At 60.8% G+C, this 27,376-nt stretch overlaps 1 protein-coding gene across 2 annotated transcripts in view; it reads right to left on the bottom strand.

Annotated features, from left to right (window-relative positions):
* Nucleotides 1-6,592: 6,592 nt before the first annotated feature.
* Nucleotides 6,593-27,376, bottom strand: part of EGFR (epidermal growth factor receptor) — a 141,378-nt gene continuing 120,594 nt past the window's right edge. The window contains exons 20-28 of one of the 2 annotated variants that reach the window (XM_045827089.1): nt 24,790-24,975; nt 18,223-18,378; nt 17,256-17,331; nt 13,772-13,918; nt 11,992-12,089; nt 11,522-11,689; nt 11,103-11,150; nt 10,081-10,186; nt 6,593-9,314 (exon numbers count right to left, since the gene is read on the bottom strand). In XM_045827089.1, the coding sequence (XP_045683045.1) occupies nt 8,953-9,314; nt 10,081-10,186; nt 11,103-11,150; nt 11,522-11,689; nt 11,992-12,089; nt 13,772-13,918; nt 17,256-17,331; nt 18,223-18,378; nt 24,790-24,975 (1,347 nt within the window). In that variant the 3' untranslated portion in view covers nt 6,593-8,952. The remainder of the gene's footprint in view (nt 9,315-10,080; nt 10,187-11,102; nt 11,151-11,521; nt 11,690-11,991; nt 12,090-13,771; nt 13,919-17,255; nt 17,332-18,222; nt 18,379-24,789; nt 24,976-27,376) is intronic. The other variant, XM_045827090.1, reaches the window with a different exon arrangement.

Below are 27,376 nucleotides of genomic sequence, written 5' to 3'. Positions count from 1 at the left end.
TGCCCACGGTTATCCAAGAACCGGTGCGCTCAGCCCACAATGTCCCCTGCCCGCCACATCCTCCCTGCCACCCACGGGGCCCGGCTGCCTCCTCCCTGCATCCGCGGCGTTCCTGGGAGACACTTTCCCAGAGGAGTCTGTCCTGGGGAGCGGGGTCAGGAGGACGAGAGAGCAAAGCACAGAGTGGCCGGGAGGGAAAACCTGCAAACGGACACACATTACATTTCACCCCAGCGTGACTGCGGAAGTCCTGCGTGCTCGTTCTGAAAACCCAGACAGCACGGAGCGTGGAAAATGAAAAGAGGAGCCAGGAACCCCCTCCTCGCTGCTTTGCGCTCTCCCGTTTCAGCCCCTGCTCGCCCCGGTCTCCGCCGTGGACGGGTCGGCAGCCCCGTTTCCAGACGGTTTCCAGACTGTGTGCCCCGGGGCGCACACGTGTGTACGCGTGTGCTCACAAATGTGAGCTTGTTTTGAAAACAAAAAGCAGGGTTCAGCAGTTTGCTCTGTTGTATTTAAGACTAGACGATGGGGACCCATCTCCGTGATGCGGCTCTTGGCTTTCTTTCTCCTGCCCTGCTAAACGACGGCATGGAATGCCGGCCGGCGATGCTTCACGGCTTGTTTAATCATTTCCCTTAGGATGAACATTAAACCCCTTTCCACTTTCACTTTTCCCGTGTTGCCCGTCACGTTTCAGAGAACGTGCTCATTCTTGGGTGTCTGTGCTGTTGCTGGAATATGGGCTCAGCCAGCTCAGGCTGCCCCCACAAAACTCCGCAGGCCAGGCGGTTGCAACGGCAGAAATGTGTTTCTCCCGGTGCCGGCGGCTGGGAGTCTGAGGTCGGGGTGTGCCCGGGGGTGGGTGGGGGGGGGGTCGGGTTCTGGCGGGAGCTCCCCTCGGGCGTGCAAAGGGCTGCTTCCTTCCTGCGTCCGCCTGTGGTGGGGGGTGAGTGGGCTCTGAGCCCTCTCTCTGCTTACAAGGACACGAACCCCACCTCGGGGGGGCCCCCACCCTCAGGGCCCCCTGTAGCCCCGCCCACCTCCCAAAGGCCCCGCCTCCTGCTGCCGTCACACTGGGGGTTGGGGCCTCAGCCCGTACATTTAGGGGGTGGCGTGTTCAGTCGGTAACGACATTTCAGCAGGCTGTTCGTTCCAGGGAAATCGCCCCGTCGAAGGAGGCCCATGTTCAACGTTTCCATTGTCGTCCAGAAGGCCTGTGGCGCTTGGTGTCCCCGCTGAACTGCGTGGTGAACGGGGACGATCATCTTGTTTAATGGGCCTTTTCTTCTTCGCCAGTCAAGAGCATGTACGTCCGTACGTGGTGTTAGTCATCTGTAGTTTCCCATGATTGGTCCATTCATGCGCTTACAAAGTTTTATCAGTGCGTTTACCTTCTGTTAGGGACCCTTGTGTGGATGTTATGGAATGCTTTATATTTTAAAACATTAATCCTTGATGTATTGCAAAGTGTTTCTCTTTATATGAATTTGGAGCTTTTTTTCCCTTTTGCCCTGTTTATTCTTTTTCTTTGAAAAATCTTAAAAAAGGGAGCCATTCTGCCCCCTTTCCAGACCCTCTGTTCTTGGGAAGCTTTTCTCCCCGCGCAGAGCCGCGATCGCTTTGACGAGATCTGGTCCCCAACAGAGTTTCTCCCACCTGCAGCCCCCTCTGCATGGAGCTCCAGCTAGAATGATGGGGGCAGATGGGGGGTGCTGGTGAGCTCGCCCTGAGGTCAGGGGGTGCCGTTGGGGGCCATGGCCTCCTCTTGAGAATGGCAGCTCAGGGTCCCGGCAGCCATGGCCCTGGGACACTCCCTGTGTCTGCCCCTATTTGCCGGGCCTGGCCCCTTCCTGTACGAGGGGCTAAACCCCCCATCGAAGGCACTGGACTCCGAGGGGCTGAACCCCTTCCCAGGGGGCCTTGCACCACCAGGTTGGAGGCTCCGGACGCCAGGACATCGGGGCGGCCTGGGGACCCCGGTGGGAGGGCACCCAAACCATCCTGATTTGCTTCTTCCTCCAGGACCTCATTCCCCCGAAGTCCTGCCCCCACAGAACTCAGGCGTCACCTCAGCTCTGCCCCGGCACAGAGGTGATCGCTGGTCGTCAGAAGGAACGCCGCCGACTGAGCCGTGATTTCCCTGGGCGTGAGTCAACGCTGCCCGCTTACGGGCGGGGGTGAGCCTGCGGAAACCTGCCCCAGCTCCTGCCGTCACCAACCCCCGCTCTGTGTGAAGACCCCAGGAGGGGCACGAGGGGACAGTGGGGGGAGGGAGCAGTGGGTGGGGGGCTGGGCTTCTCTTCCTTGGGGGTCGGAGTCCACTGGGATGTCAGAGAAGTCGAGAGCCTGGTGGACGACCCCACAGGCCCCCAGGTGCTAGTTCCCCTGGAAAACGACGTCAGTGAGCCCCACCCTGCGTCTCCAGCCCTCTGCACCCCCCGCCCCCGGGGCCATCCAGGGGCTCAGGGGTGACTCTGGCCCCCTGGAAGCTGTTCTCGCCTCCTCAGAGGCATCGTCTGCATCCTCAGGAAGTTTGCTTTTTCCCAGTTGTTGAGATGAGCTTGAATCCCCAAAGTCTCGCCCTTACGGCCAGTACCAAGGAGAAACCTCTTCCCACCATTTATCTGGCCAAGTACCACAGTGTGGAGCCTGGGCTTTTACACTGCCCCTGCCTGCACCTTGGCAGAGCAGTTCTGGCAGCACGTTGAAGGGTCAGCAGGGAAGGGGCTAGGTAAGAATGCCCGGGTCTCCCCGTGGACAGGACAAGCCTCCAGAGGCAAGGGAGGTGGCGGGTGACGGCCAGCGGCCGAGTGAGTCTGCGGCCCTCACCCGCAAGGATGCAGTCCACGAATCCCTCTGCGGGATCCCGGGGCGTCTCAGCAGGACTCCGGCCGGTGCACTGTTCTCGGGAAACGCGACTTCCGGGCAATGTGGAGCAGGAGGAACTCGGGAGGAAGCCTGGGAAGCAGAGACTGGGGGTGGGGGGCGGGGGCTGTGAAATGACCGTGGAGTCCAGACCTTGAGTCAGAATGTGCCAGGGGTAGTGCAGCCCCTGGAGCGACCCGTGAGTGACCCGCGAGTGGAAAGGACCCTGTGTCCTCATCCCGCTCACACCCAGGAACCTCCAGAACTTGGACTGTGGCCAGGCCACTGGGGTGGGGGCGGCGAGAGTGAGGGAGGGTGGTGGGGGGGGAGGCAGGGTAGATTTGGGAGCTTCCTACTTTCTGCCCAATTTTGCACTTTTTGAACCTGCAGCTGCTCTAAAAATAAAGTTTATTGATGAATTTTACAAAGTCAGGAAAGAACATCTACAGTAAGTCAGATATGATCAGTAATGAACACCAACATTGTTAGCCAAGAATACAGTAATTCTTATAAGGTACAGAGTGGTAAAGAACAATGAGTAGTATACATCCAATTGTTTAACACTCAATGTACAGTCAGCATGTTCTGATCCCACGTGTAAACTGTATAAAAGAGAACTTTGCTTTTTGTTTGCACAAACGTTGCCTCCTCGCAGCAAACGTTTGTGATGCTAAAACGTACCGTGTCGAGAGGTTGTGCAGCTGCTGCTTGTTTCAAAACGAAGGGAAGTTATTGCTGCCTGTGAGGCTACTGAGTTACACTGCCACCTCTAACCCAAGGGGTCTCTTCACTTCCAGGAGATGGTATTTTATTATACAGCAAGATTACTGTGTAGTCGAGCTAGGTCAAAAGGTTTCCTTTTTAAAAAAAGAAAAAAAGCAAATGCATGGAGAAATGTGTCTGCCAGGTGCCGGGGTGCGGGTTCTCGGTGCTTCTGCTGGTGGCCTTGCGTCCATAGATGGCTTATTGTCATCCCGGGTGTCATTTAGGAAATGGTGTAAAAACTGCTTCTTAGAGCAAGAATCCTTGCTTGTCTAGAAGCCATCCAGCTGCGGAGGGAATCCTCTTGGCGTCTGCTGTTTGGCAAGTTGCTCTGCCCTTTCACCCTGGAGATAAAGGGGGCCCTGCTGCCCGAGGGAGGTCGGCAGGGGGTGGCCCAAGCGGCGGGAATGCCCTCTGTCTTTATGTCACACCCGTCCGTTGTTTAACGGAGAAAGTGGGAGAAGGGAATCTGTTCTCCAGCTCCTTCCTTTGCATCCACTGGTTGCACCCTTTCCCCTCCGATGCTTGGGCAGCTCTCCCGGGACCTGCGACCGTCCGGGTCCCTGGCACTCAGGAAGGACGCTGAGGTCTTTGTGGCTCCGTGTGCTCTCCGTCCTGAGGTCCCTGCGTGAACAGGATTTGCCTGCAAACCCACACAGCTGGGGCGGGTCCCCCGGTGCCAGTTCTCAGCCTCGGCCGCACCTCAGAAGGACTCCGGGAGCTCGGAAAAGTGCAGAATCTGGAATCTGCACCCAGAGATTGGTACTGATGTGTTCTGAGGCATAGCTTCTTGCTCCAGGATTGTGCAAATCTGCCGGTGACTTCACCGCGCATCGGGCTGAGAACCGCCCACCTCGGGCGGCCCTGCTCAGGACGGTGAGACCCTTGGCAGCCCCCACCGGCACGGAGTAACCAGATCCATGGGGCCCAGCAGAGTCTCTAGTCTGTGTTGCTCAGTACATATTCATTGTAAACAGGCAAGTGAAACCATTTGCACCAACTGCACGTCGATCGTAAAAATGCCAATAAAATAATTTGCAACAGAATGCTCCGTTACTGCTTTTTTTTTTACACCTCCAGGGTCACAGCAGCAGAGGGGTGGAGGGTGGTCCACAGTTGGATCTGTCTCTTAGTGACAACAGACACAAATTCTCTTCCAATAACAGCCCCAACCAGACTCAAAAGAACCCGCTTCACACCCAGGCTAAGCTCAATGTGCCTTTCCACCTGCCCCCTTTCAGAAGTAGGAAAATAGGATCCTCATTTCCGTCAGGACGTGGGCCCGAGCCTAGGTCTGCGATGACACTGTGAGAGCAGGCAAGCGAGAGGGAGGAGAGACCTTGCTCCCACTCCAGCGAATCCCCTCTGCAAACAAAGATCCCGGTTTCGAATTTCGGTTCTCTTACTGCCTCTGTAAGGTAAACTATTTCCTTTTGTAGGAAGAAAGGACTCTAAAAGATACCTTGCAAAGTTTAGTGCTACAGAAAAGGGTAATATTCCTCCCCACAGTCACAAAAATAGATTTACAGAGAACACCCTGTCCGACTAGCGCAAAGGTGCACGCCCCTCGCGCGGCTCCAGGATGGAGGCAGGTTCCGATCAGCTACAGCCCCCGGGGGGACAGGACCACGCCGTGACCGTGTGCTTCTGCAGAGAGAGAGAATGTCAAGTGGACATGAAGGCCACTCTCTTCAGCCGTCCCTCTGAGCGAGCAGTTCATTCGCTGGTGGAGGGGACTGCATGTCTGACTCGCTTCTTAGAAATGCACTTGGTCCAAGGGCCGAGCAAGGCTCAGGTTAGTGAGGTGCTGGTGATGAGGAATTAGAGGCTGTCGGCTTGTTGCAGACGGCAAGTGGTCCCACCCATCGCCTCCGGGGATCTTTACTGCAAGCTGGCTGTTTTGTTCTGTCCTGACTTGGGGGCATGGGGCAGACACCCGGCCTTGTACGGCCCAGGGTAACCTTGGAGGTGAGAGTTTTAACTGCTTGCTATTCGACTTCCATGGGGAGCCCCGAGATTTTGGTTAAATACGTCTGAGGGGACCCTGGCCCTCTTCTCTTCAAACTCACCAGGTGACTCTAGTGGGCAGTGAGGTGGGGACCTTGGGCCACCGAGACCTGTAAGCCTTGTATGATGCGTGTGCCGCCCGAGGCCCGTGGCCAGTGAGTCCTGAGTGGCGGCTGCCCATCATCCGAGGGCCAAGTCCTGCCGCAGAGCTTTCCTTCACCCCAGGGGTCCCCAGAACAGCCTGGGGGAGCTTGGAGGAGTCCCTGGGCCCAGGATGCCCCTGAGACACCTCGCTTGAACTTTGAAGTGAGGACCTCGGGGAGTCCCAGGGCAGCTGCGCTGGAGGACCGGCGCCCCTGCGCTTGCTCGTGCAATCCATGGTTCCCTTCCGTCTGCAGAGCCAGGGGCAGGCATGGCACCCCAATGAAGAACTTTCAGCAGGCACCTAAGCTGTGAAGATTCATCTCCGTTTTACCTCATGAGGTGACAGAAGTGGTGTCCATGGAGCACGGTCATAGGGCCGCCTTAGGGATAATCTGAAGGGGGCATCCATGAGGACGGCAGCCTGTCACACGTGTTGTCAGCACCCCCGACTCCGTGTCCTGAGGCCGGGGCTGAGGCTGGGCTGTGGGCCAGGCCGCAGGGACTGACCGAGGGGGAACCAGTGGACTGGCCGTCAGCACGGGTGCAGGACAGAGGGTGAGCTTTGCAATCTGGCCCACCGGGGCCATAAGATGCAAACACTGCCTCCTGGGACCCCCTCTCCAGACCAGCCACAGAGATCTCCCCCCCGCCCCCCGCCCCCCGCTGGGAGCTCCGCCCTCTCAGGGTCGGAAGCTTCGACAAGCCCCCTTGCACCTTTCTGAACAGACGGGGCAAGAAACGCAACCTTAAGAGAATCTGGCAACTGGATTTCAAGCAGGAAAACGGACATCCAAAGGAGAAGCAACAGCTTGAATAGTTTTTGCTGTTTTATTATGTTATAGTAAACTATTTCAAATTACAAAAATACTAGGATTTAACTGCTACCATCCGACTGGGGCCAGGCACCCTCCCTTGCCCATCACCTGTTTCCTGGCCAATGAAAGTGACATGGAATGTGCATCATTGCTTCCCGGAGCCGAACACACATCTGACGAAAATACTGACATTCTGTAGCGAACTAAGAATAAGTGATTTAATGATGATGGCCTCAAATTGCAGGTTCTTAGGGATGCCGTCTAATCATCTCACTAGTCATTTTAAAATTCCTGGTGGGGACACCGCATCTCCAAGGGGGACCTGGGGACCTAAGCCCGCTGAAGTCCCTGGTATAAAGGGGCAGGCAGCCTGGGGACCTGACTCAGCGGGTCTCCGGGGCGTGGGTGGGGGTGGGGAGGGCTGGCTGCAGTTCCCACTGCCGCCACCGGGAGCGCACTTTCTACCTCCTCCTGCCTCCGGCCTCCGCCCCCTTTCCAACCCCACTCCGAGTCCTAGACCAACCCCCGGCCTCCCCAGGGTCAGGTACTGCCCGCCTGCCCTCTGCTGTCCCAGGGCTCGGCCGACGCGGCTCGTCTAGCGCTTGTCACGTTGCTCTACGTTCAGTATTTGTGAGTCTGTTTGCTGTGCTCTATGGTCAGTGCCTTGGGATCAGGGGTGATGTTTTGTTTATTTTTATGTCTTCCGTACCTTTGCTGGGCTGGCTGGTGCAGGGGCTCAAGAGCAGGTGAGAACGTGACGGAAGGGGCTTGGGTAGAGTGTGTATTTCCACTGAGACAAGACACGAGGTGGTGGGACACACCCACGGGCCGGGAAGTTCTCGGCAGTGTTTCTTCCCGGGTGAAAGGGCGGGAGGGGGCTGGCGAGGTGTGTGTGGGACGCCACCGCTGCCAGGCCAGGTTGCGGGCACACGCAGATCGGAATAAACGTGAGCGGCCCGCCCACCCGGCTCCTCCTCCTATGACAGAGGCATCTTTTTTTAAGAAGAAAAAATATTTTTTTCTTCTAATACACCTCTAGATGTTGCAAAGGCAGTGTCTTCAATTTCAAACTCAAATGTCTTATTGGCCACTTGAATGCCACCCGCTACATAACGTCCTCTTTACTGCCTGCCACCTGTACAATGTGTCCACAATGTGCCGTAAGTAGCGGCCTGATCCTTTTATTGCCGCAGGACTATGGGTGCACGAGGGGGGAACTTTGAGAACAGCTTACCAAGGAAGAATAAAGTACCCTTTGAACAAAAAAAAAAAATTTGGAAGTGAAATAAACATACATTTATCTTCTATGAGTAGCCTAAACTAATATTTTGGGGGGGGGGAGGGAAAGGTTAAATGAGCTTTAAGCACAGCTTCATTTCTGCAGTCTGTGCATTCTGCAGTCCCCCCCTGGCCCTCCAAACACTTGAAGGATTTCCTGGGATTCAACTCGGGGGGGATGGGCTCTTGCCTGACCTTTTGCATCCTGGTTAAAGGCTACCGTCCTGGGGGCAGCTGCCGGGGCTACCCTGTGTCCTGTGCCGCACTGAACTGACGTGTGGGTGGGGAGGCCGGACCGGGCTTTGCAAACAGTGGAATGCAAAAGTAAACAAGGGAATCTGACGCGTACAGTCAGGAGACACTGGCCAACCAGCAGAGAGTAAGTACCGTGGAGACGTTTGTATAAAAGTCAGTGTCACGAGGCATCCTAGCCCTTCTGGTCCCTCCTGGCCCAGAGAGGGGTCCGAGTGGCTTGTCCTCTGCACCTGCCGTGACCGGAGCCCGTGCCCGTCAGGCCGGCTCGGCTCGCGGAGGCCTTCTTGTCTGAGCTGCCTGGCAGTGGAAGCGTCTGGAAGCAGCAGAGCCAGTGCGTGGATCGAGTGCCAGCTGGGAGAGGGGCCCTTGCTTCTCGGTCCCCGCTGGGCTCCGTCCACGCAGGGCAGCAGGTGAGAGGGACACGGACCAGCTTCCTCCTCGTCGGAAACACCCGTTCAGAGCCAACAACGACAACCAAACCCCAAGGTCCCCAAGCAATAACGCTCCGTATACATGTAGATTTTTTTCCCCCTCAAATATACCTCATTGTAAAGTGAACTTCGGTCCGATGGGCAGCGTTCTTTCCTGGACGCCTGGCACCAGCGCCTCCCAGGTTGGGGACAAAGGATGTCCCTGCGGCTTCCCAGAGTGCATCGGAGTGGGGGCACTTCCCGGTGGAAAGAGGAGTTGATCAGAGCAGAGACGGCCAAACCAGTCCCGAGGTCCAGGACGCGTGGGGGCACGGCCGTGGGGATGGGCGTGGCGGTGCCGCCGGTCCTGGGGGCCGAGGAGTCTGGGGTTGTTTCCGCTGTCGCTGCCTCCATGGTCATGCCCCAATGGACTCACTGCTCGGGGCGCCTGCCCTCAGGTAGTCCGCATTTTCCGCCGTCGGCCCCTTAAAGATGCCGTTGGACTTGGCTTCCCTGGGGAAGAAGTCCTGCTGGTAGTCGGGGTTGTCCAGGCTGATTTGGTGGCCGCCTTTCTGCCCCCAGAGGGTGGGGCCGTCGGGGACGCCGTTGACGGCGGGGGGAGGGGCGGTGTTGAGATACTCGGGGTTGCCCACGGCGTTGCTGTGGGGGTTCTGGTAGTGGGGGTCTCGGCCCGGAGCCAGGTTGAGGGGCTGGTTGTGGTAGACGGGGTTCTGGACGGAGCCCGCCGGCCGTTTGGGGATCAGCTGGTTTATGTATTCTGAAACGGAGAAGACATCGGACAGTGTCAGCAAGGGACCCTGCAGGCAGACCACCACGGCTCGTTCTGGAGCCGGAGAATGTTCTTCGGTGTTGAGACCGGTGACGGGGGTGGGGGTGGGGTGGGGGGTGGGGGAACCTGGGGAGACGACCGTGCTGCTGTCGCTGCAAAGCAAGCCGTGTCCTTCGAGCCTGGATGTCTCAAAGCAGCGGGCACGGTTGTCTTCCGCCCGCGCCCAGTTCTAAGAGGGCGGCCTGCCCTGGGGGGTGGGTGTGTGCAGGCAGGTGGGGGCGTGTCTGGGAAAAAGCCTACAGCAAAATAATCCACGGTTCGCAGGCAAGAATGGACGGAGGCGAGAAAACGGAGATCAAATCTACCCCATGCACACACGCACACCTGTGCACACATGCATACCTGTGCACACACAGCCACACACAATGCTCACACACTCACAATACTCACACGCCCTCTCACACACGTACATCTGAGCGGTTTGCTTCAAAGCCTAGAGAATCAGCAGGTTCATTGCAAAACCGAAGCTCCAGCCGAACCCCTGGACACGCCACGTGCTCACGGCCCACGCCACGCGTGCTGGGCTCTGTCGGCTTGGTGGTGCGCTGTTCCTCTGCACCCCCCCCCCGCCCCTGCTCGGCGCCTGAAAATGTGCCGCCGCCTCCCCCTCGCGGTCGGCCCGGGGGCAGCCGCCGGCCAGGACGCTGGGGCTGGAGGCCTCCGAGCGCGGCTGGCTTGGGGGCGAGCCACGGACCTGGCGCCGGGAGGAACGTGCCGTTGATGATGTCCTCGGTCAGGGCGCCGGTGGGGTCGGAGCTGTACCGCTGCAGGGAGCTGTCTTCCTTCAGGGGGCAGCTCTGCTGGGGGGCGGGAGGCGAGGTCACGTTAGTCAGGGCCCCTCGGGCGGCGGCCTGTGGGGTCATCTGAGGTCAGGGCGGACTCTGACGCGGCAGGTCGGGGGCGGGGCGCGAGGCTGCGCATTTCTAGCACCGAGACCGCTGGGCGAGGGGCGGGGTCCCCTTCGGCGACGCCCAGCGGCCCGCCTGCAGGGGCCTCTGGTCTGTGCTCCTCGATCCGGCAGCCACGGCCGCACGTGAGAGGCAGTGCACGTGAGTTGCATGTAATTGTAGTCAGTGAATACGCAGGGTGGGCAGCGGCACGCGGCCTGCAGCGTCCACCTGGTCGGGGAGCATCTACACCGAGGCTCCCCGCCTTAGGGCACCGGCACCATCTGCAGGGCATCACGCTTCACGGTCTGGGGCCGCCGCCCCGCGACTTGCACGGGCCACCGACCGCCAGGGGAGGCCGGGGCTGCCGGTCCGTGGGCCCCATTCTGAACGGCTCCGCAGTGCAGTGAGGCCTCCGTGCGGGCCGCGGGGCGGCGGCCGAGGAGCCGTGCCCCAGGGAAGAAACGACACGGCCAGGAAGACCAGGGCTCTCTCTCTGGGGGAGTCTGGGCATTCTCTTTTCTCTCTTTTTTTTATCCTTACCCGAGGACATTGTATTTTCTCATTGCTTTTAGAGAGAGAGGAAGGGAGAGAGAGAAACATCGATGCAACTGATCAGTTGCCTCCCCTGCGCTCCAGACCGAGGATGGAACCCACAGCCTAGGTAAGTGCCCTGACGGGGAATGGAACCCATGACCCCTCGGCCTCGGGGTGACACTCCAACCAACTGCGCCACACCGGCCAGGGCGATCGGGGCACTGTTCTGTGTGTAACAGAGCCACGCCTCCGTGCTGCCCCCGGGTTCCGGGTCCCTGGTTTGCATACGTACCCCGTTCCTGTCAACACAAGCCGCGGTGGAGCTGCTGCTGGTGGCACTCTGAAAGGGAAGCGAGGGTGTTTACAGGACGCTTGCACACCTCGCCCGCTTCGCTGAGTGTGCAAGGAGCATCTCACGGAGTGGAGACAGGCAAAGGTGCTTATTTTCGCCCGGACCCACTAGCTGCCGAAAAACCCGGCTTAGTTCCGAGTGAACCCCAGCCCTTGGGGAGCCTCGGAAGGTTCCGACCCCGCCGTCGCGAAGCCGTGAGACAGCAGACGCACTGAATGGGTTCGTTCCGAGTCCGGCTTCGCCGTTTGGTGAACATGCACCTCTCGGTCTCTGGGCGAGTTCCACTGGACGGGGACCCCTTTCTCGGGAACCCCGGGCGCCCAAACCGGGAGCCACAGCGTGAGAGTGAAGCGGCTCACCAGGGAGCCCAGCAGGGGCGTGCGCGAGGGCGAGGTGCCGTGGAAGAAGGCCTGCTGGGGGATGAGGTACTCGTCTGCGTCCACCACGTCCTCCATGTCCTCCTCGTCCATCAGCGCGCGGTAGAAGTTGGAGTCCGTGGGGCTGGGCAGGTGCATCCTCTCATCGCCCTGGGGCAGGGGTTGGAGACCGTCAGTGAGGCCCGGCGGGCTGTCCTGGGCTTCCTGGCCGGGGGCGGGGGACGGCGGTCTCTGCGGGCAGGCGCTGCAGCCGTGAGCCCGCGGACCAGTCCGCGGGGTGCTGAGCCGTGGGTTTTGCACGCGTATCCCAGTGCGTCTTAAACAGCGCCCCTGAGCTTGGTTTGGTTAGCCTGAGTCCACGGGGCACGGTGACTTGCGGCGCTCGCGACAGGGACTTTCCCCGATGGGCGGCGAGCAGGCGGGGGGGGGGCGAGTGGGGGGGGTCAGGGTACCTGGATGACGAGGTAGCGCTGGGGGTCGCGGGCCATCTTGGAGAACTCGTGGATCAGCTCCCGGAACTTGGGGCGGCTGTCCGCGTCTATCATCCAGCCTGGAGAAGGCGGGAGGGAAAAGGGCGCAGTGAGAAGCCTGAGAGGGCGTGAGGACGGCACCGCCGGAAGCCAGCGTCCGTGGTGAGACCCGCTGAGACCAGTGCGTGCCGAGGAACCCTGCGCTTGGAAAAGGACCCTCCGGCCCGGGCCAGGGAGCACCGCCCTGTCTGAAGGCCCTCACGCCAGGACAGCTGGGGATCCGAGGGGCACTCACGCCCCTGCTCTCTCTGCGCCTGCTCTTCCGAGAGCCGGCGCCCCGGCGCTATCCCCTCCGGTGCCCACCGGTGACCCGGTCGCCTTGTCACGCCCGTTGCTTCTTGGGACCTGTGCTGAGGGTCGGGGCTCTGGCGTCAAGCCATCCAGCGACAGCCAGCCTCATCTACGGTCACTCGGCAAGCTTGCAAGTCTGAAACCGGATTCCGTTTAGGGGAATTTAGGGACTTTCTCTAAGAACCTCGGGACTTGGGATTTCCCCTCCCTGGGGCTGTCTTTAGAGCACGTACCCGGGAGTCCCATGTGCCAGGGCGGGGCGCGGCGGGGGTTCAGGGCCCTCCCGAGGGGGACGTTCTCGTTAGCCAGTGCTTTCCGGCACACGGCCCCCCGGGCTGCATTAACAAGCTGGAGGAGCAGCTGTGAGCTGGAAATCCTCGTGCCTCTCGGGGTTCATCGTTACTTCCTCCCAGTGGGATGTCAGGCTATTTTAGGCCCGGCTGGGAGGTGACCTCAGACCAGTCACAACCCTCTCAGAATCCCAGCTTCTTCCACCCCCCGAGCAAGGAAGTTAAACCAGGAGAGCTGCAGCTCAAAGTTTGCAGAGGCATTGACAGGGACCCTGACTTTGCTCCCTGGGCCGGCCCTGTGGTCCCTTCCTGTGGGGACGCTCGGCACCCGTGTCCTGTCACCTCCAGGGCCCCTGGACGGGGGCTTCCGGGGCAGTCCCGGCATCAGCCAGGCCACGCACTCCGACCTGGATTGAGATGTTTACTCGCTACACTGGAGTGAGACCTCACGTAAACCCGCCCTCTGAGAGGTTCAAATCACAGCAGAAATGTTGATTCTACGAGCCTCGTGTGGTTACTCATTATTAGGCATTTAAAAACATCCAGTCTCTCTGGTAACAGAATGTGGGTTGGCTTTTCCCTGGAGCGACTCACCCTCGAGTATTTCTGTGTCGGGGCTTAGGGAGGACTTTGACTCTGTTTATTTGCTTCCTACCACGGGCAAATGCCAGGTCACCAGTGCCCAGTGAGTCAGGCTCGGGCTTCCCGAGAAATGTCTGAGGGGGGCAGTGACAGATGTCGCTGGGCTTGAGTGCCCGCCATAAAGAATGTGACAGCAGCCCTGGCTGGTGTGGCTCAGCGGTTGAGTGCCAGCCTGCACGCCAAAGGGTCACTGGTTCGATTCCCAGTCAGGGCACGTGCCTGGGTTGCAGGCCAGGTCCCCAGTGGGGGTGCACGAGAGGCAGCTGCACATTGCTGTTTCTTTCCCTTTTTTTTCCCCTCCCTTCTCTCTCTCTGAGAATAAATAAATACCATCTTTAAAAAAAAAGAATGTGACGGCATTTTGCGGGGTTAGGATCTAAGGCCTCCACTGTTGGCTAAGGGCGGCAAGCCCTTTCCAGGCACAGCGAGTCTGGCCGAGGTCCAGTTACGCGAGGGCCACGGCCACGGCGGTCACTCACACTTGACCATGATCATGTAGACGTCGATGGTGCAGATGGGCGGCTGCGGGAGGCGCTCTCCTTTCTCCAGCACGGTCGAGATCTCGCTCGCCGGGATCCCGTCGTACGGCTTGGACCCGAAGGTCATCAGCTCCCAGACGGTCACCCCTGGGAGGATGAAGTGGTGGCCACACTGTGAGTTGACAATCACGACCCCCTGTCCTTAGTCATCGCGGTGGATGCCGCTCCTAAGGTTCAAAACACCTAGGTTCCACGGTCTGGGGCGGCCTCGGTTTACCTCTCTGTAAAGTGGGACGTTGAGAGGGTGCATCTCCTCACATGGCTGTGAGGGTCAAAGAGGCAGCACGAGGGAATGCCCAGTCAACCCCAGGCGCACAGCCAGGGGCCACGCGAACGGCATGAACGTTGTTTCCGGGGCGGGGGACACCCCCAGACAGTGGCCCCGAGCGACCCGGAGGAGGAAGTACGGGTGTGACAAACAAGGGTAGAAACCGGGTGTTCAGACAAGAGAAAAATGAGAAACAAAAACTCCCCTATGTCCTGTTGGTAAACACGAAAAGCCCAAACTTTTTTTTGGTGTTTCAGAATCGAACATCGTGATTAAAAAACAAATCCAAGCAGCATTAACTTGAGAGTGAGTGTTGTTTTTAGACCGTGTCCCAGGCTCACGGTCTCCCCACCTCTGAGCCTCTGTGCCTGGCATTCCGTGCTCTGGAAACAAACCGGCACCCCAGGGAGCCTGGTCCCCCCCCCAACCCCGCCCCGGACAGGAAGGCGCCCTGCGGTGCCACTCGAGACGACCCTGGTGGGACCGAGCTGGGGCCCCCCGACTCCACACGGAGGGGTCAGACACAGGCTGGGCCTGCTCTCCGGTGGGGCCCGTGACCCCTCCCCTTCAGAGCGGGTTCCCAGATCCAGACGGTCACAAGTCTGCTGGATCTCCAGCGGCCGTTCCCAGACGAGTGACCGGAGCTGACACCCCGAATGCAGGGCTGGGACGAGGAGAAAAGCAACGGGCCAGGGGCCAGGAAAGGGGTCCTTTGGTCCTTTGCTGCTGCCGCCTCGTCGACACGGACTCGGTGCAGGAAAAGCAGTCTCCTTCCCGGATGGAGGAGACCCATGAATTCTCGTCTACGTGGTCTGAGCGCCGTGTCTCCACGGGCGCGTGGAATCCCCGTGGCGAGGCACGCTTTCCAGGACTGGGGCAAACGGCGAAGGGGCGTGCGTGCACCTGGCTGTGGCGGTGAGTGGGGCTGGGCGGTGGGGTGAATGCTCTGTCTTCCCCCTCCTCAGTGGGGCACACAGGTGCCCCGTTCATTAACACACTTGGCCTTGACCGGACACCAGAGCGTGAAGTCACAGGGTGTGCCCTTCACACGAACACTTCAGGCTCACGACCTGACAATCCCAGCGCGCGGTGGATTTCTATCGCTGACGACACGATTTCCAGCAAAATGGAAACCGCGCACCCGCTGCCGCGATGCTGAAGTTCTGCTCCTGGCTGTACCCTTTCCAAGGCATTGGGTTGCTGAACTGAAGAGTTTCTGGTGACTGGGCACAGACAGGTGGGCCTCGTGTGAGCTGTGGGTGGGCAGGGGCGGGGGGTGCCGGGTGGGGAGCGGGACATGGACAGGGACGCAGCCCGGGAGGCTGGAGAGGCGGGAAGCGCCAGGGCATCCCTCCGCCAGTCCACGGGTCCTGGCCGGGAGCTCGGATGTTACTGGGGACGTGCTGGGGAGCCAGAGAAGGTGTCACGTGGAGAAGGACAAGCCTCATGCGGTTAGAGACACATTCTGCCTGCTTGGGGCTAGAGGAGAGTGGCGAAGCGGGAAGCGGGGAGACCCCCGGGGCTCCTGCTGTGGTCTGACCGAGGTCTGGGGGGGTGTCGATGAGGAGGACCCAGGGCAGGGTCCAGGACTGGGGGGAAAGCCCTTCTGTCCACCTGTCTGCAGGAGTAGACTTATCTGGAAAGTGACTGAAAAGAACAAGGCATCAGAAGAGCCTAATTTCCTCATCTCGTTTGCTAATCCCACGCCGCTCAGCCCCCCAGTCCCTGCGAAAATCCACCTATTTTCACACGGACCGGACCTCTGCCTTTGTGACGCCGGCCCTGTCTCATCGCAGAGACAGACAGGGACCCGTGATGTTAAAAAAGTGCAGTTGGAGCCCTGGCTGGCGTAGCTCAGTGGATTGAGCGTGGGCTGGGAACCAAAGAGTCCCAGGTTCGATTCCCAGCCAGGGTACATTCCTGGGTTGCAGGCCAGAACCCCCAGCAACTGCACATTGATGTTTCTCTCTCTCTCTCTCTCTCTCTCTCTCTCTCTCTCCCTCCCTTCCCTCTCTAAAAATAAATAAATAAAATCTTAAAAAAAAAGTGCAGTTGGAGATACTAGGAAGTTGACGATGCTGTGAAAAAACATACTCCGTGGACACTGCCCTGAATGACTTTGGTTTTGTGATGATGCCTAGATTCCTCTTGGAAGTTCCTCTCAATACGGTTCTCCCCAAATACACATTTCTACGGAGGTGGGGCGACCCCTCCCGTTCACCCCCATTGCTTCCGCAGCTGGGGACAGACCGACAAGTCACAAGCAAACAGAGGCAACCTTTCAGCAGAGGCTGGGTGACTTGTGAGGCTGCCGCGGGGTGGCCACAGCGCTGAAGGCGCCCAGCACAGCGGTGGTCGGAACGCTGTAGTGACACTCCCTTCAAAGGCGGGGCTCAGGAAGCCCAAGGACAGGGGCGAGAGGGCAAGGAGGCCTCTGGAGGGCGCTGGAGGAGGGGCAGTGCTGGGGACAGTGCTCAGGCCTGTGCAGGGACAGTGGGACCCGCAGGGGGTGGGGTGCGGAGCGGGTGGGTTCATGGGGGGTAGTGGGATTCGGAGCGGGGTGGTGTGCAGAGGGGGTGGCCTTTCCAGGGGGTGGGATTTTCGGGGGGATCAGTGAAGTCGGGGAGCCACACGGACCTCCCGTTTCTGCTGTCTCCCAAAACATCCTCCCGGGGGGCCCTTCGCTCAAGCCGCTCTCTCTAAGACACAGGGCTCAGAACCCTCCCCTCCGTGAAGTGCCGGCCCCCGAGTCCATCAGCACCGAACCTCATGTCCCCACTGCAGCCCCGTCCCCCGTGGAGCCCCCTCGGCCGCCCCCTCCTGCTCCCTTCGGATCCACGGCAAGAGGGGGCATGTGGTTTGATCTCACAGACGCAGGCGTTTCCCAAGTCCAAGATGTCTCTCTCCCCCTGTTGTCCACACCCTCCCCCCCCCACAAGTTCCCTGACATCCGGTGGTGTTGAGTGTGATACTTAGACTCCATTTCCTGTGTCATGTTTTCTTAGCACAAAAGACACACAGCAGCTGTTGGGTCGCTGTTAGTCATTGTCTCGGACGAGCACGCTGGGGGGGGCAGCGCGGGAAACGTAACTCGGCCAGCAGTGCGGGCCCGCGCGGCCCCAGGACAAGGCCACGGGCCCCCGCCCCTGGACTCACCGTAGCTCCAGACGTCACTCTGGTGGGTATAGATCCGGTGCAAGATAGACTCCAAAGCCATCCACTTGATGGGCACCTTGGGATCATGAGAGACAACATGAATAGGCAACAATTAGCTTCCCTCTGCTGGGAAACATTAAGCCACGCTGGGACACACGATGAGTGACCCACGTTGGGGAGCCAGGCCCCCCCACCCCCGCCCACCCCGTCCCCTGGCCCAGTGCTGTCCCGGCGGGAGGAGCAGTCGCACTATCATGTCAGGGCCCCGAGCTGGCGGCCGAGGGCCTCTGGTCGGGGTGTGTCCCGCAGGACTGGGGGCTCGTGTTGGCAGCTGGGGACCTGGTCGTGCCCTATGGTCCCATCCGCCCCGTGCGTGGGGGCGCTTGCTGGGGCCGTGCAGGCCAGAGTGAGACTGAAGAGGGGTGTGGCTGATCCAGAGAGCATTCTGGAAGGCCTGACAGGAGAGCCGTGCGCCGCCCCGCTTGGGCAGACACCCCTGGAGAGCCCCGAAACCTGTGCGAGAGGAGGGACTGCACTCCACCTCGCTGATTGGTACCCGGCGTGCGTCACAGCCGCCCTCGGGGTGTCTGGGGACACCTCGGACCTCTCCGCATTGCTGACACCTTCTCAGCGGCGGCGGCCACCAACCAGCAGCGCGTCTCCCAGCGGTCTCCCTGAAGGGGGCGCTCTCCCGCAGGGGGCGGCTGAAACCTCACCCCGGCCAACCGGACACGGAGCTGAGCCCGCTACTGCCTTCGATTCCCTGGATGCGCCAGAAACATCCGCACTCTCTCGCCCAGCAAACCCTGACCCCAAGCTGCCCGGCCTTCACGGACAGCAGGCCCTAGCTAGACCCAGGTGTTGGCGGCAGGGGCTGTCATGTCCCCCGGAACGTCCTGAGGATGTCCCCCACGTCAGCAGCCAGTCAGCGGGGGGACGTGCTCCCGGGTCCGAGCCGGGCCCTCACCTTGCCTCCCTCTGCGTGGTACTCTTTCTCCTCCGCGCCCAGCAGCTTGGCCAGCCCGAAGTCCGTGATCTTGACGTGCTGCGGCGTCTTCACCAGGACATTCCTGGCCGCCAGGTCCCGGTGCACCAGGCGCCGGTCCTCCAGGTAGTTCATGCCCTGAAACCCAGGGCCGTGCCGCGCGGTGAGCGCCACCAGCTGCCGACTCGCGGGCCCTCCCCCAGCCTGGCGATGCCCGAGGTTCAGCCCCAGAGGGACCGAGCGGGGGAGGACGGTCTCGGGGCGGGAGCTGCCCACCGGGCTGCCACCTGGCTGGCCTCCGGGCCCTGCGCTGAGCGCGGCCGAGCCGGGCGGCGGGCGGGCGGACAGAGGCTGCCCGGCGGTGCCCTGCAGGCTCGCTCCCGGCTGAGCGGCCCTCCCAGTCTCACTGCCAGTGCAGAAGGTCTGTCCGAGTTTATTCTCGCTCATTATAAATGGAAGCCACATGGCTACCGAACTGGCTTCTGCAGGGTGCCGTGCCCTGCGCCCTCCCTGGCGGTCGGAATCCCTGCTGCACGAGAAACTGAGAAACACAGCTGAGAATCCTCCAGTGCGGGGCCTTCCCGGGCTGTCACCCAGAAACCCGGCCCTCGCCTCGCCTCGCCCTCCAGCTGGCAGGTGGGGCCCTCCTGGCCTCCTCCCCTGCCTTCCTCTCGGCCTGCCTCCCTTTGTCCTACCGAGCTCCAGGCTGTCGACGTGGCCGGCAGCCCTCCCCTCTGTGCAGGGCCAGGTGGCAGGAGGGGCAGGCCGTGGGGGAGGGTCCGGCCCCGCAGACCCCTCCCACTCCCCCACCCAGGCACCCCTCCGCCTGCAGCCAGGACAGGGGACATTGTTTCCCCCTTCCCTCTAGGGCTGATACTTGAGGACTCTCCAGCACAGAGTAGGCACCGTGGGAACGCCACCTGAGGTGCGTGAGAAGGATGCTCGTGGGTTGGACCAGCCCCTTGTCACTCACTCGCGTGTCTGCGGCTGTGGTGGGGGCCCGTCGGGTCCATTTGGGTGCAACAGTCGGGACTCAATCCCCCACCCCAATTTCCTGGCAAATGCTTTGCTTTCTTCCACAGAGGTATGAGGTGAAAATGATTAGTTAGCTTGTCACAGCAGAGTGAAACTGAAAATAATGTTCTTTCTGGCCCCAGCTGGCGTAGCTCAGTGGATTGAGCTCGGGCTGCAAACCAAAGCATCGCAGGTTCGATTCCCAGTCAGGGCGCATGCCTGGGTTGCAGGCCACGGCCCCCAGCAACCGCACATTGATGTTTCTCTCTCTCTCTCCCTCCCTCCCTTCCCTCTCTAAAAGTAAATAAATAAATAAAAATCTTAAAAAAAAGGAATTAAAAAAATAATGTTCTTTCTGGAGCAAAACTAGCCATCCCACCAGACTCGAATCAGTCGAGGGCTCTTTTCAGGGCCTTTCACGTTTTTCTTTGCTTTGGAAAGAAATGATGGATTCCCCCGTCTCCCCTCTCCCTGGTGTGACCCCGAAAGGTCCCGGATGAGCGTTGAAGGTGCTGCTGGACTGAAAGGCGTCCCTTCCCAAGAGGTCCCAGGTGCTGGGGAAGCAGACGGACCGGGCTCAGGTCCGCTCAGGAGGCAGCCGGAGCGGGTCTTCTCTGGACCGGCGCATCCACACGGGGGTGGGGGGGTGCCTGTTCAGGGACGGTGCGTGGGGAGGGAGAGCGTGGGGGTGGGGGCAGAGGCTGAGGAGATGCGTCTGAACACAGGGCTGACTGGCTGCTCCCTGTCCCCTCCCTGGGGAGCCCCCTTCCCCGGGGAGCCTCCTGCCACGGGCTCCGTCTCCCCGTTGAGCCCTGGGGCCGATGAGGATGTGTGCTCGGTCCCCTGTCTCTTATGAAAGAGGAATTTCTGTGTTTTTAAACAGGATGGACTCGCCCGTTCAAAAAGGGTTAGTTATGCTCGGTGCCTTGCCGGGTTGGGCGCAAAGTCTGCGTTCCCTCAGTGTTCTCCCCTCTCTCTCCTTCCTCCTCCCCTTCTTCCTCCCTCCCCTCCTTTCTCTGTCCCCCTGGCCCACTCTCGCGCCTTCCACCCTGTTGCTCTTCCACGGCCTCAGCGCGAGTTTCCGGCCGACAGCCCCGTGGGAGCTCCTGCGTGGGTGCTGAGCCAGGATCCACCAGGTCCCTGCCTGCAGAAACCTGTGACCCTGTCCCTTCGTTCAGAGTTCCCGGTGTTCCGGTGAGTGCGCTGAGCCCACGAGGAGGGCTCCGGAGGGTGCTTCCGGCCGCACTCCATGGCCCTCACGCCTGTCCTGTCCACCTCTGTGAGGCCCGGCAGAGGGTCTGGTGAGACACTGGACGTGTTTCCACAAAACTTGGCTGGAGAATGAACGGACGGATAAGTGATAATCGCAGCTGGCAGCTTGGGACACTCTGGATGTGCCAGGCATTTCAAGCCTGTTCTAGAAGGTTCTGGAAGTCCTGGCAGCCGCATGGCTGCCCTGAGAGCTGACCCAGAAAGTCCAGGGACTGGGATGCTTCACAGACCGAGTCCTCTGTGCCCCCCAGACCACCATCGGGGCCGTGTCCTGAATTTCCGGCCGGGGCCTCCAGGGGACACTGGCTTGCTGGCCCAAAGGCTGCTTGGGATGTGAAAAAAAACAAAACGAAACAAAACCCAAACCAAACCGAGACAAGGACGAACTGCCCGGCCCGTTGGCCCGGAGCCGCTGAGCAAGTCCATGTGCAAACCTAATAAATGGAGCTGAATTCCACCCCACCCTACTCCTCGCCCGCAGGCCCTTAAAGGACCAGAGCACTCTGGGCGAACTGGGACGTTTTCTCAGCAGCAGGCTTGGGAAAGGGGAGGGAAGGGCAGTTTCCAGATTCTGGGGCCACAGCGAACCAGCCCAGAGCGCCTGGAATCAGAGATAATTCCGGGACGCGGAGATTAGACTCCTTTGAAGTTAGATAAGGCGATATTCCTCGGTCTGTGTCCCACACTCCAGAGGCACTCTGAAAGGCCACCTCGGTGCCCGGCAGGGTTACACTTTAACCAGCCACCGAAGATAAGACATCGCTCGTGAACTCCCAGGGGCTCCGCGGAGACGCTGCCGGAAGCGGTATGGGCAGCTCCTCCGCGGGGCCCTGCGGGAAACTCATTTCCTGACGCGAGACCCTGACTCCAGTTTAGCTCAGCGCATTTATTTTTGTTAACTCCTGCAGCACGGCGAGGACGGATCTTGAAATACTGAGGTTCAAGGGTCTCTGACTGACGCGCCAACCTAGAGCCTGAACGCACAAAAGCAGCCCCGGGACACGCTCCCCACGACAGGGAGGTTCTTTCCGCAGGGTGGCTGCGCCGGACACTTCGGGGTCCGTCCCCGGGGGGCTGCCACATCCTGCGGCTCTCGGGGGGAGTCCGGAGTGAGACAGACCAGCCCGTGGAAAAGTCGGGGTGCATGCATTGACACAGTGGCTGGGCGAGTGGCAGAAAGTGCAACTCGGACAGCGTCCCCACGGCCGAGCCCTGTCCTCAGGGGAGGCGGGACGGCGTCCGAGTGTCCTCCTGCGGCCAGAGATCGTGGGGCACTGACATCCTACTATGCGGGGACAGGAGGCCGGCTGGGCTCGCCGGCCTGTGGGCTCCACCCGGGGCCGAGAGGTCGAGCGAGTGAGGATGAAGGGTGTGGAGCAGGGCTGCCTGGCGTCAGATGCTGGGCGCGCTGCTGGCCAGCCTGGGGCCGTGGCCAGACCCTTCGCTGCCCCATGCCTCAGTTTCCCCACGATAAAGTGGACTTGGAGAAGGAGTCCTCTGAACTCTGTCTTTCGGGAAGTTGGTCCTCACTCAGTTTCATCTTGCGGATGCAACTGAGCAGAGTCTGGTGCTGACGAGGCTGTGGCCGGAGAATGACAGCCAGATAGAAGTCGCCTTCTGAGACCTTCCCGCTGCTTGGCCACCTCTCGTCACCCTTCACCAGGGTCCACTCTCAACGGTTTGAACCTTCTGTCGCCTGTCTGGAAGCCCAGCTCTGTGAGGTCGTCATCCGGGTCGGGTCCAAGAGGTGTGGGGACGCTGTCTGAGCCACCGCCTAGGCAGCTTAATGTATCGCAGAACTTTGTAACAAGGTGGCTGCGGTGTCTGCAGAGACATGTGTGACGCCGTAGAACTGTTTTCCGAACTTCGGTGACGGGAGGCTCTTTCTGGATGAAAACGTTGTACGACCTGGCCCTGCCTCCTAAGACAGTCTGGGATTTAGGAGCTGGCTGGCGGAGCCAGAAGGAGTTGGATATGTTCTCTGAAGTCCCTGAGTCACTTCTGGTAAGTGACAGACACTCATGACCTCAAGAGCCAGGAGTTCAGCAACCTAGGCCCTTCCGAGGGGCAGGCGGGTAGGTGGCGCTTCGGCGAGCTCTGGAGAGCGGAGAGCGAGGCTGTAAGGTGGCGGACGGAAGCCCTTTCCGCCCTCGGCAGCCAGGGGCGTGGGTTCCTGCTGCACCCTGAGCCCTGCCCCCACTGCCTCCCCCGCCAGCTCTATTTTTTCCCCACCCTTTTGCCCCGCTGAGACGATTTTATTTGTCCTCTTGGCAGTGTAGCCAGGACAATCGACCAGCCTTCCCGCAATATTTAGGCAACGTCCCAAGACGGCCCCCCGCCCCGGTGAAGCCGCAGAGGACGTTTACGAGTCCGTGAATCCCGCTGCTGCGAACAGGCCAGGGGTGCCGTGCCTGGCCGGCCACTGAGTGTTTCTGGGTAGTTGGTTTCACTGAAGCCTTCCACAGAGAAAACTGTTCACTACTTGGATACATAGTCCCGAACCCCGGAGCCCGTTTCTCTCTTCGAGGCTGAGAAAACGACGGCTTTCCTACCCCCGCTGGGGGCGGGCGCTCCTCGCTGCAGCTACTGGGGCTCAGCGCCTCTTGGGAGAGTAAACGGGTCGTCAGGCCCAAGCGCCACCTGTGAGAGGACTTCAGCGCAAAGCCACGCTCCACAGGGCACACCAGGGGGCTTCACTAAGAGGCCGACTTTGCGAGTGACATCCCATACAGAGAGAACCAGCTTGGGAAACATTTGGGCCCAGGACATGCAGCTCGGGACCTGCGGCGACCCCCCACCGGACTGGACCCTGGTGCCGGGGTTGGGGTGGGGCGCTGAGTCCATCCCTGTTGCGGGCACTGCCATTTTTAGGGGACACTGCTCTAAGCAGGTGCAGGACTAGCCAGAAACTGGTGTTTCCGGTCCGATTTCAGTCATCACACCCACCCAGTCTGCCCACCTTCTGGGGAAAGACGCAGAGGCTGGCAGGTGTCACCCCCGTACCTGGGCAGACAGGTGGCAGAATCCCACTACAGCCAAGAGACTTGGTGCAAACACACAGAGCCACCTTCCTGAGCTGCCCCCCGCCGCCCCCTCTTGCCCCCCCCCACCCCCCCGCAGATGAGTGTCGGAACCAGGATTTAACCCTGCACCCAACCAGCCCACCTCCCGGAATCGTCAGTGCAGCTCTGCCTCGGGCACTGCGACCCACCACGTGACAAGTCACTTTTGGGGAGCTGTGGATCCACACGAGATAATTAGGGAACAGTGCGAACCAGCTGGTGGGCGTGGCCTTAGGGTCCGCTCACACAGAGCCCCCCTCCCAGTGGGGGTGGGCGGGCACAAGCCGCTGCACACAAGAAAACACACACCTTCCCTCCCGGCAAGCGTCCTGCGCTCCAAGGAAAATAAACCAAGGTCCTGGGGACCGCCGGGGAGGTCGGGCGTGGCCTTTGCGTTCCTGCTGCCGGGCGGCAGGGACCGGAGCCGGGGAGGAGTTTTCGGGGTGGGGAGTCAGGACACGGCCAGACAGACCCTCAGCAGCAGTTCTCGGCTCACTCAAGCCCCCTCGGAACTACCCCCTCCTCCCCCTGGGTGGCCACGGCTGCGGGCTGAGTAGTGTCCCCCAAATTCCACGTTGACCCGCAACTTCAGAGGGTGACCTGATCTGAACCTAAGGTTTCACAAACTGAATGAACTCATCCTGGATTCAGGGATGGCTGCCATCCTTCAGAAGAAAGGAGAGGGCAGTCCGGACACACACACACGCACACACACACACACGGACGACTCCACAGGTGGCGCGGCAGAAGCACCTGTCAGTCCCCCCCTGCCCCGCTCACCGGGCCTTGCGCCCAGCGCCTGCCCCACCCACAAAGCCACCAGGCCCCCAGTCCTCCTTCTAGCCTGAGCTCGGTGTGCTGGCCTTGGCACCAAGTCCCACGCGGGGAACAGATGTCCCCGATCCTACAAGTTACCAGATTACCGAGGAACCCCAGACAAATAAGAGCCCTAACACCCAACCATCCCGAGCATCCAACGGAGAGACAACTGTTCACATGCAGCTGGGTAACGAGACGTTCAGCGCGCAGTGGGACAGGCCCTGCTTGGACGCAGAAGACAATTCAATGTCATCCAAAAGAAAGTGTGGCTCTTGCTAACAATCGCACGCCCCCTGGAGCTAAGGCACCGGGCAGCCGAGGAGGCTGTGGGGTCCGGCCGTTCATGGCGTGTGCCCTCCCGGGCAGGTGACCCCAGACGTACCTTGGCGATCTGCACACACCAGTTGAGCAGGTACTGGGAGCCGATGTTGTCCTTGTGCTCGCGGACGTAGTCCAGCAGGCAGCCGAAGGGCATGAGCTGGGTGATGAGCTGCACGGTGGAGGTCAGGCAGATGCCCAGCAGGCGGCACGCGTGGGGGTGGTCCACGCTGGCCATCACGTAGGCCTCCTGTGAGGACGAGAGGACGGGGCGGCATCAGCGAGGCTCCCCGCGGGGCTGCGGGGAGAGGCCCGCAGACCCCGCTCCAGGGCAGAAAGCACGAGCATGATTTGGAGTTTGAAAGTGTGTCCGCGGAGGGGCGGGGGAAGCTGACCCACGAGACGGAGACGGGCATTTCCGCGGGGCCTGTTATGCAGCAGGCTGTGAAACCGAGCTGGTACCTGCGTCAGGGCGCATGCAGACTCCCCTCTCCGGGGAGCCCTGCGTGGCGTTCGCCGCCAGCAAAACACCGGCTGAGAGAGAGACCCCAGGTCCCGAATGTGGGCGGTGCCGAGGGCGACGGAGGAATCCCTCCGCCTCAAGGCTACGAGGCTGCTGGTTCAGATGCCGGGGGGGACCCCTGGCTAGGCATAGGCACCGCACAGGTGGGGCGGCGGGAGCTCCAGCGGAGGCCGCCCGAGCCAGCAGGTGGCGAGGGGGACTTCCGGTCTCAGCAGAGCGCTCCGCGCCCCTGCCTGGGCCGTGGGAACTGCCCTGGTGTCCGGGCCGCCTCTGTCCAGTGGAGCTGAAGAAGCCCTTTCCGGGTGCCCGTCTCCGGCTCCGGAAGGGACAGAGGGCATTGAGTCTACCCGGATACCAAACTCAGCTGGCTGCCCAGGACTCACCGTGAAGGGGGTGGGGGGAGGCCTGCGTGGCCCCTGCCTGAGTGTTAGGGCACAACCATGCTGCTCTGCAAAAGGCACCCCTGCCCCCTGAAGTCGGCTGGCCGACAGGCAGGAGTCTAGGAGGCAGGTCAGCACACTGAGACTTGGACCCCCTGCTATTCCTGGGCAGAGGAAGCTGCTTTGTTTACGACCCTGCACAGAGCAAGGCCCCCTCTTCTGCCCGAGAGAGCACCAGGGGGTCCTCCGGGATTTCCACCCACCCATCCTGCCTCTTTCCCTTTAAAACGCACAGGGCGGCGGCTTTCTCTGGGGCTGTGAAAGGGCCCACATGGTCTGCAGGACACAGTCCAGGGGCTCCGCTGCTCTGTGCCTCTCCGGCGCCGCTCCTGCAGGGAGAGGGCAGCCGGCTCTCTGCACAAGCGAGGGCCTCAACCCCCTTTCCCTGGTCTCGCCAACCCTGGGCTCAGCCCGGGACCTTGAATTTGAGCCCCTCTGGTCCTCCTGCCCAGTTCCGGCCACCCTCCCTCAGCCACCCCTCACCCCTACCCCCACCCCAGGGGCCGGCCTGGGTCTGTTCCCTCTGCCTCCCATCCCCACCCCCCTTACTCCTCTCAGGAGGCCTCCCTGACCCCTAATCTGAGTTAAACTCCCCCGGCATCTCCCACTTTTCCTTGGGGGAGCAGGCTCGGCACAGCCTGGAAGCCGAAAGTTACAGATGCAAACTCTCCGGCCTCCCTGAGCTGCAGGGAGGCGGGGCCCAGCGATCGGTGGTGGGAACCCGGGGCTTCCGAGCACTCCCCAGGAGACGTGCCGACACATCTGCGTGACCCCGAACACCTCCTCCTCCCCCCAGCCCTCCCCCTGCCTGCTCCACCCCCACCCCCACCCTGCACACCCTCTCTGGGGCCTGCACACCCGCTCCAGGGCCACGCCCAGAGCCCCACCCGGACCGCAGGGCCAGACGCCGGTTATTTATTGCCTCGACTTCCCCTGCAAGTGCTGACTCAGCGAGCGCGGTCAGCACTTTGGCGGGAGTGCCTGGCTCTTTCTTTCTCTTTTCCCTCCAGCGGCGCCCGCCGTCCAGGCACGGAGCCGCCTCGGAAAGGGCAGGGTGGGACGGCACTGCGACCTGGCAAAGCCCGGAGCCCGGAGCAGAGCCCAGGCCACGCGCCTCCCGGGAACAGCCACAGAGAGGCTGCAGGTGTGCCCCTGGTGGCGGCCTCTCATTCGGGTGCGTTCCTGAGTGGCTCGGCTCTCTCCTGGCAAGTACAGTCTGCACTTCTGTTCACTTAATTTTCTAAAAACTTAATCCTCACCCGAGGAATGTTCACTGATTTGAGAGAGAGAGGGGGAGAGAGGGAGAGAGAGGGAGAGAGAGAGACAGAGACAGGGAGACATCACTGTGAGAGGGGAGCACTGATCGGTTGCCTCCAAAGACACCCAGACCAGGGATCGAACCCACAACCTAGGTCTGTGCCCTGACTGGGAATCAAACCCGCAACCTTTTGGTGTGCGGGGCCACACTCCAATCAGCCAAGCCACCCAGCCAGGGCGGAGTCTGCATTTCTTTTCTCTTATCTTGTGGACCTATCACCACCACGCTAAAGAGTAGATGTTTCACACTCAGGGACATTCGAACACCCCGTCACCTTTGAGAAGGACTATTTATGAAAAGCGAGAACTGGCGAGGCCTGAGAATACCTTTCCTCGGAGGCCGCTGTTTGCCCGACGAGGGAACGGAGGCC

This window comes from Phyllostomus hastatus, unplaced genomic scaffold, assembly GCF_019186645.2.
Source record: "Phyllostomus hastatus isolate PE091 unplaced genomic scaffold, TTU_PhHast_1.1 phas_scaffold_78, whole genome shotgun sequence".
NCBI classification, from domain to species: domain Eukaryota; kingdom Metazoa; phylum Chordata; class Mammalia; order Chiroptera; family Phyllostomidae; genus Phyllostomus; species Phyllostomus hastatus.
This window is presented reverse-complemented; position numbering and strand designations above follow the sequence as displayed.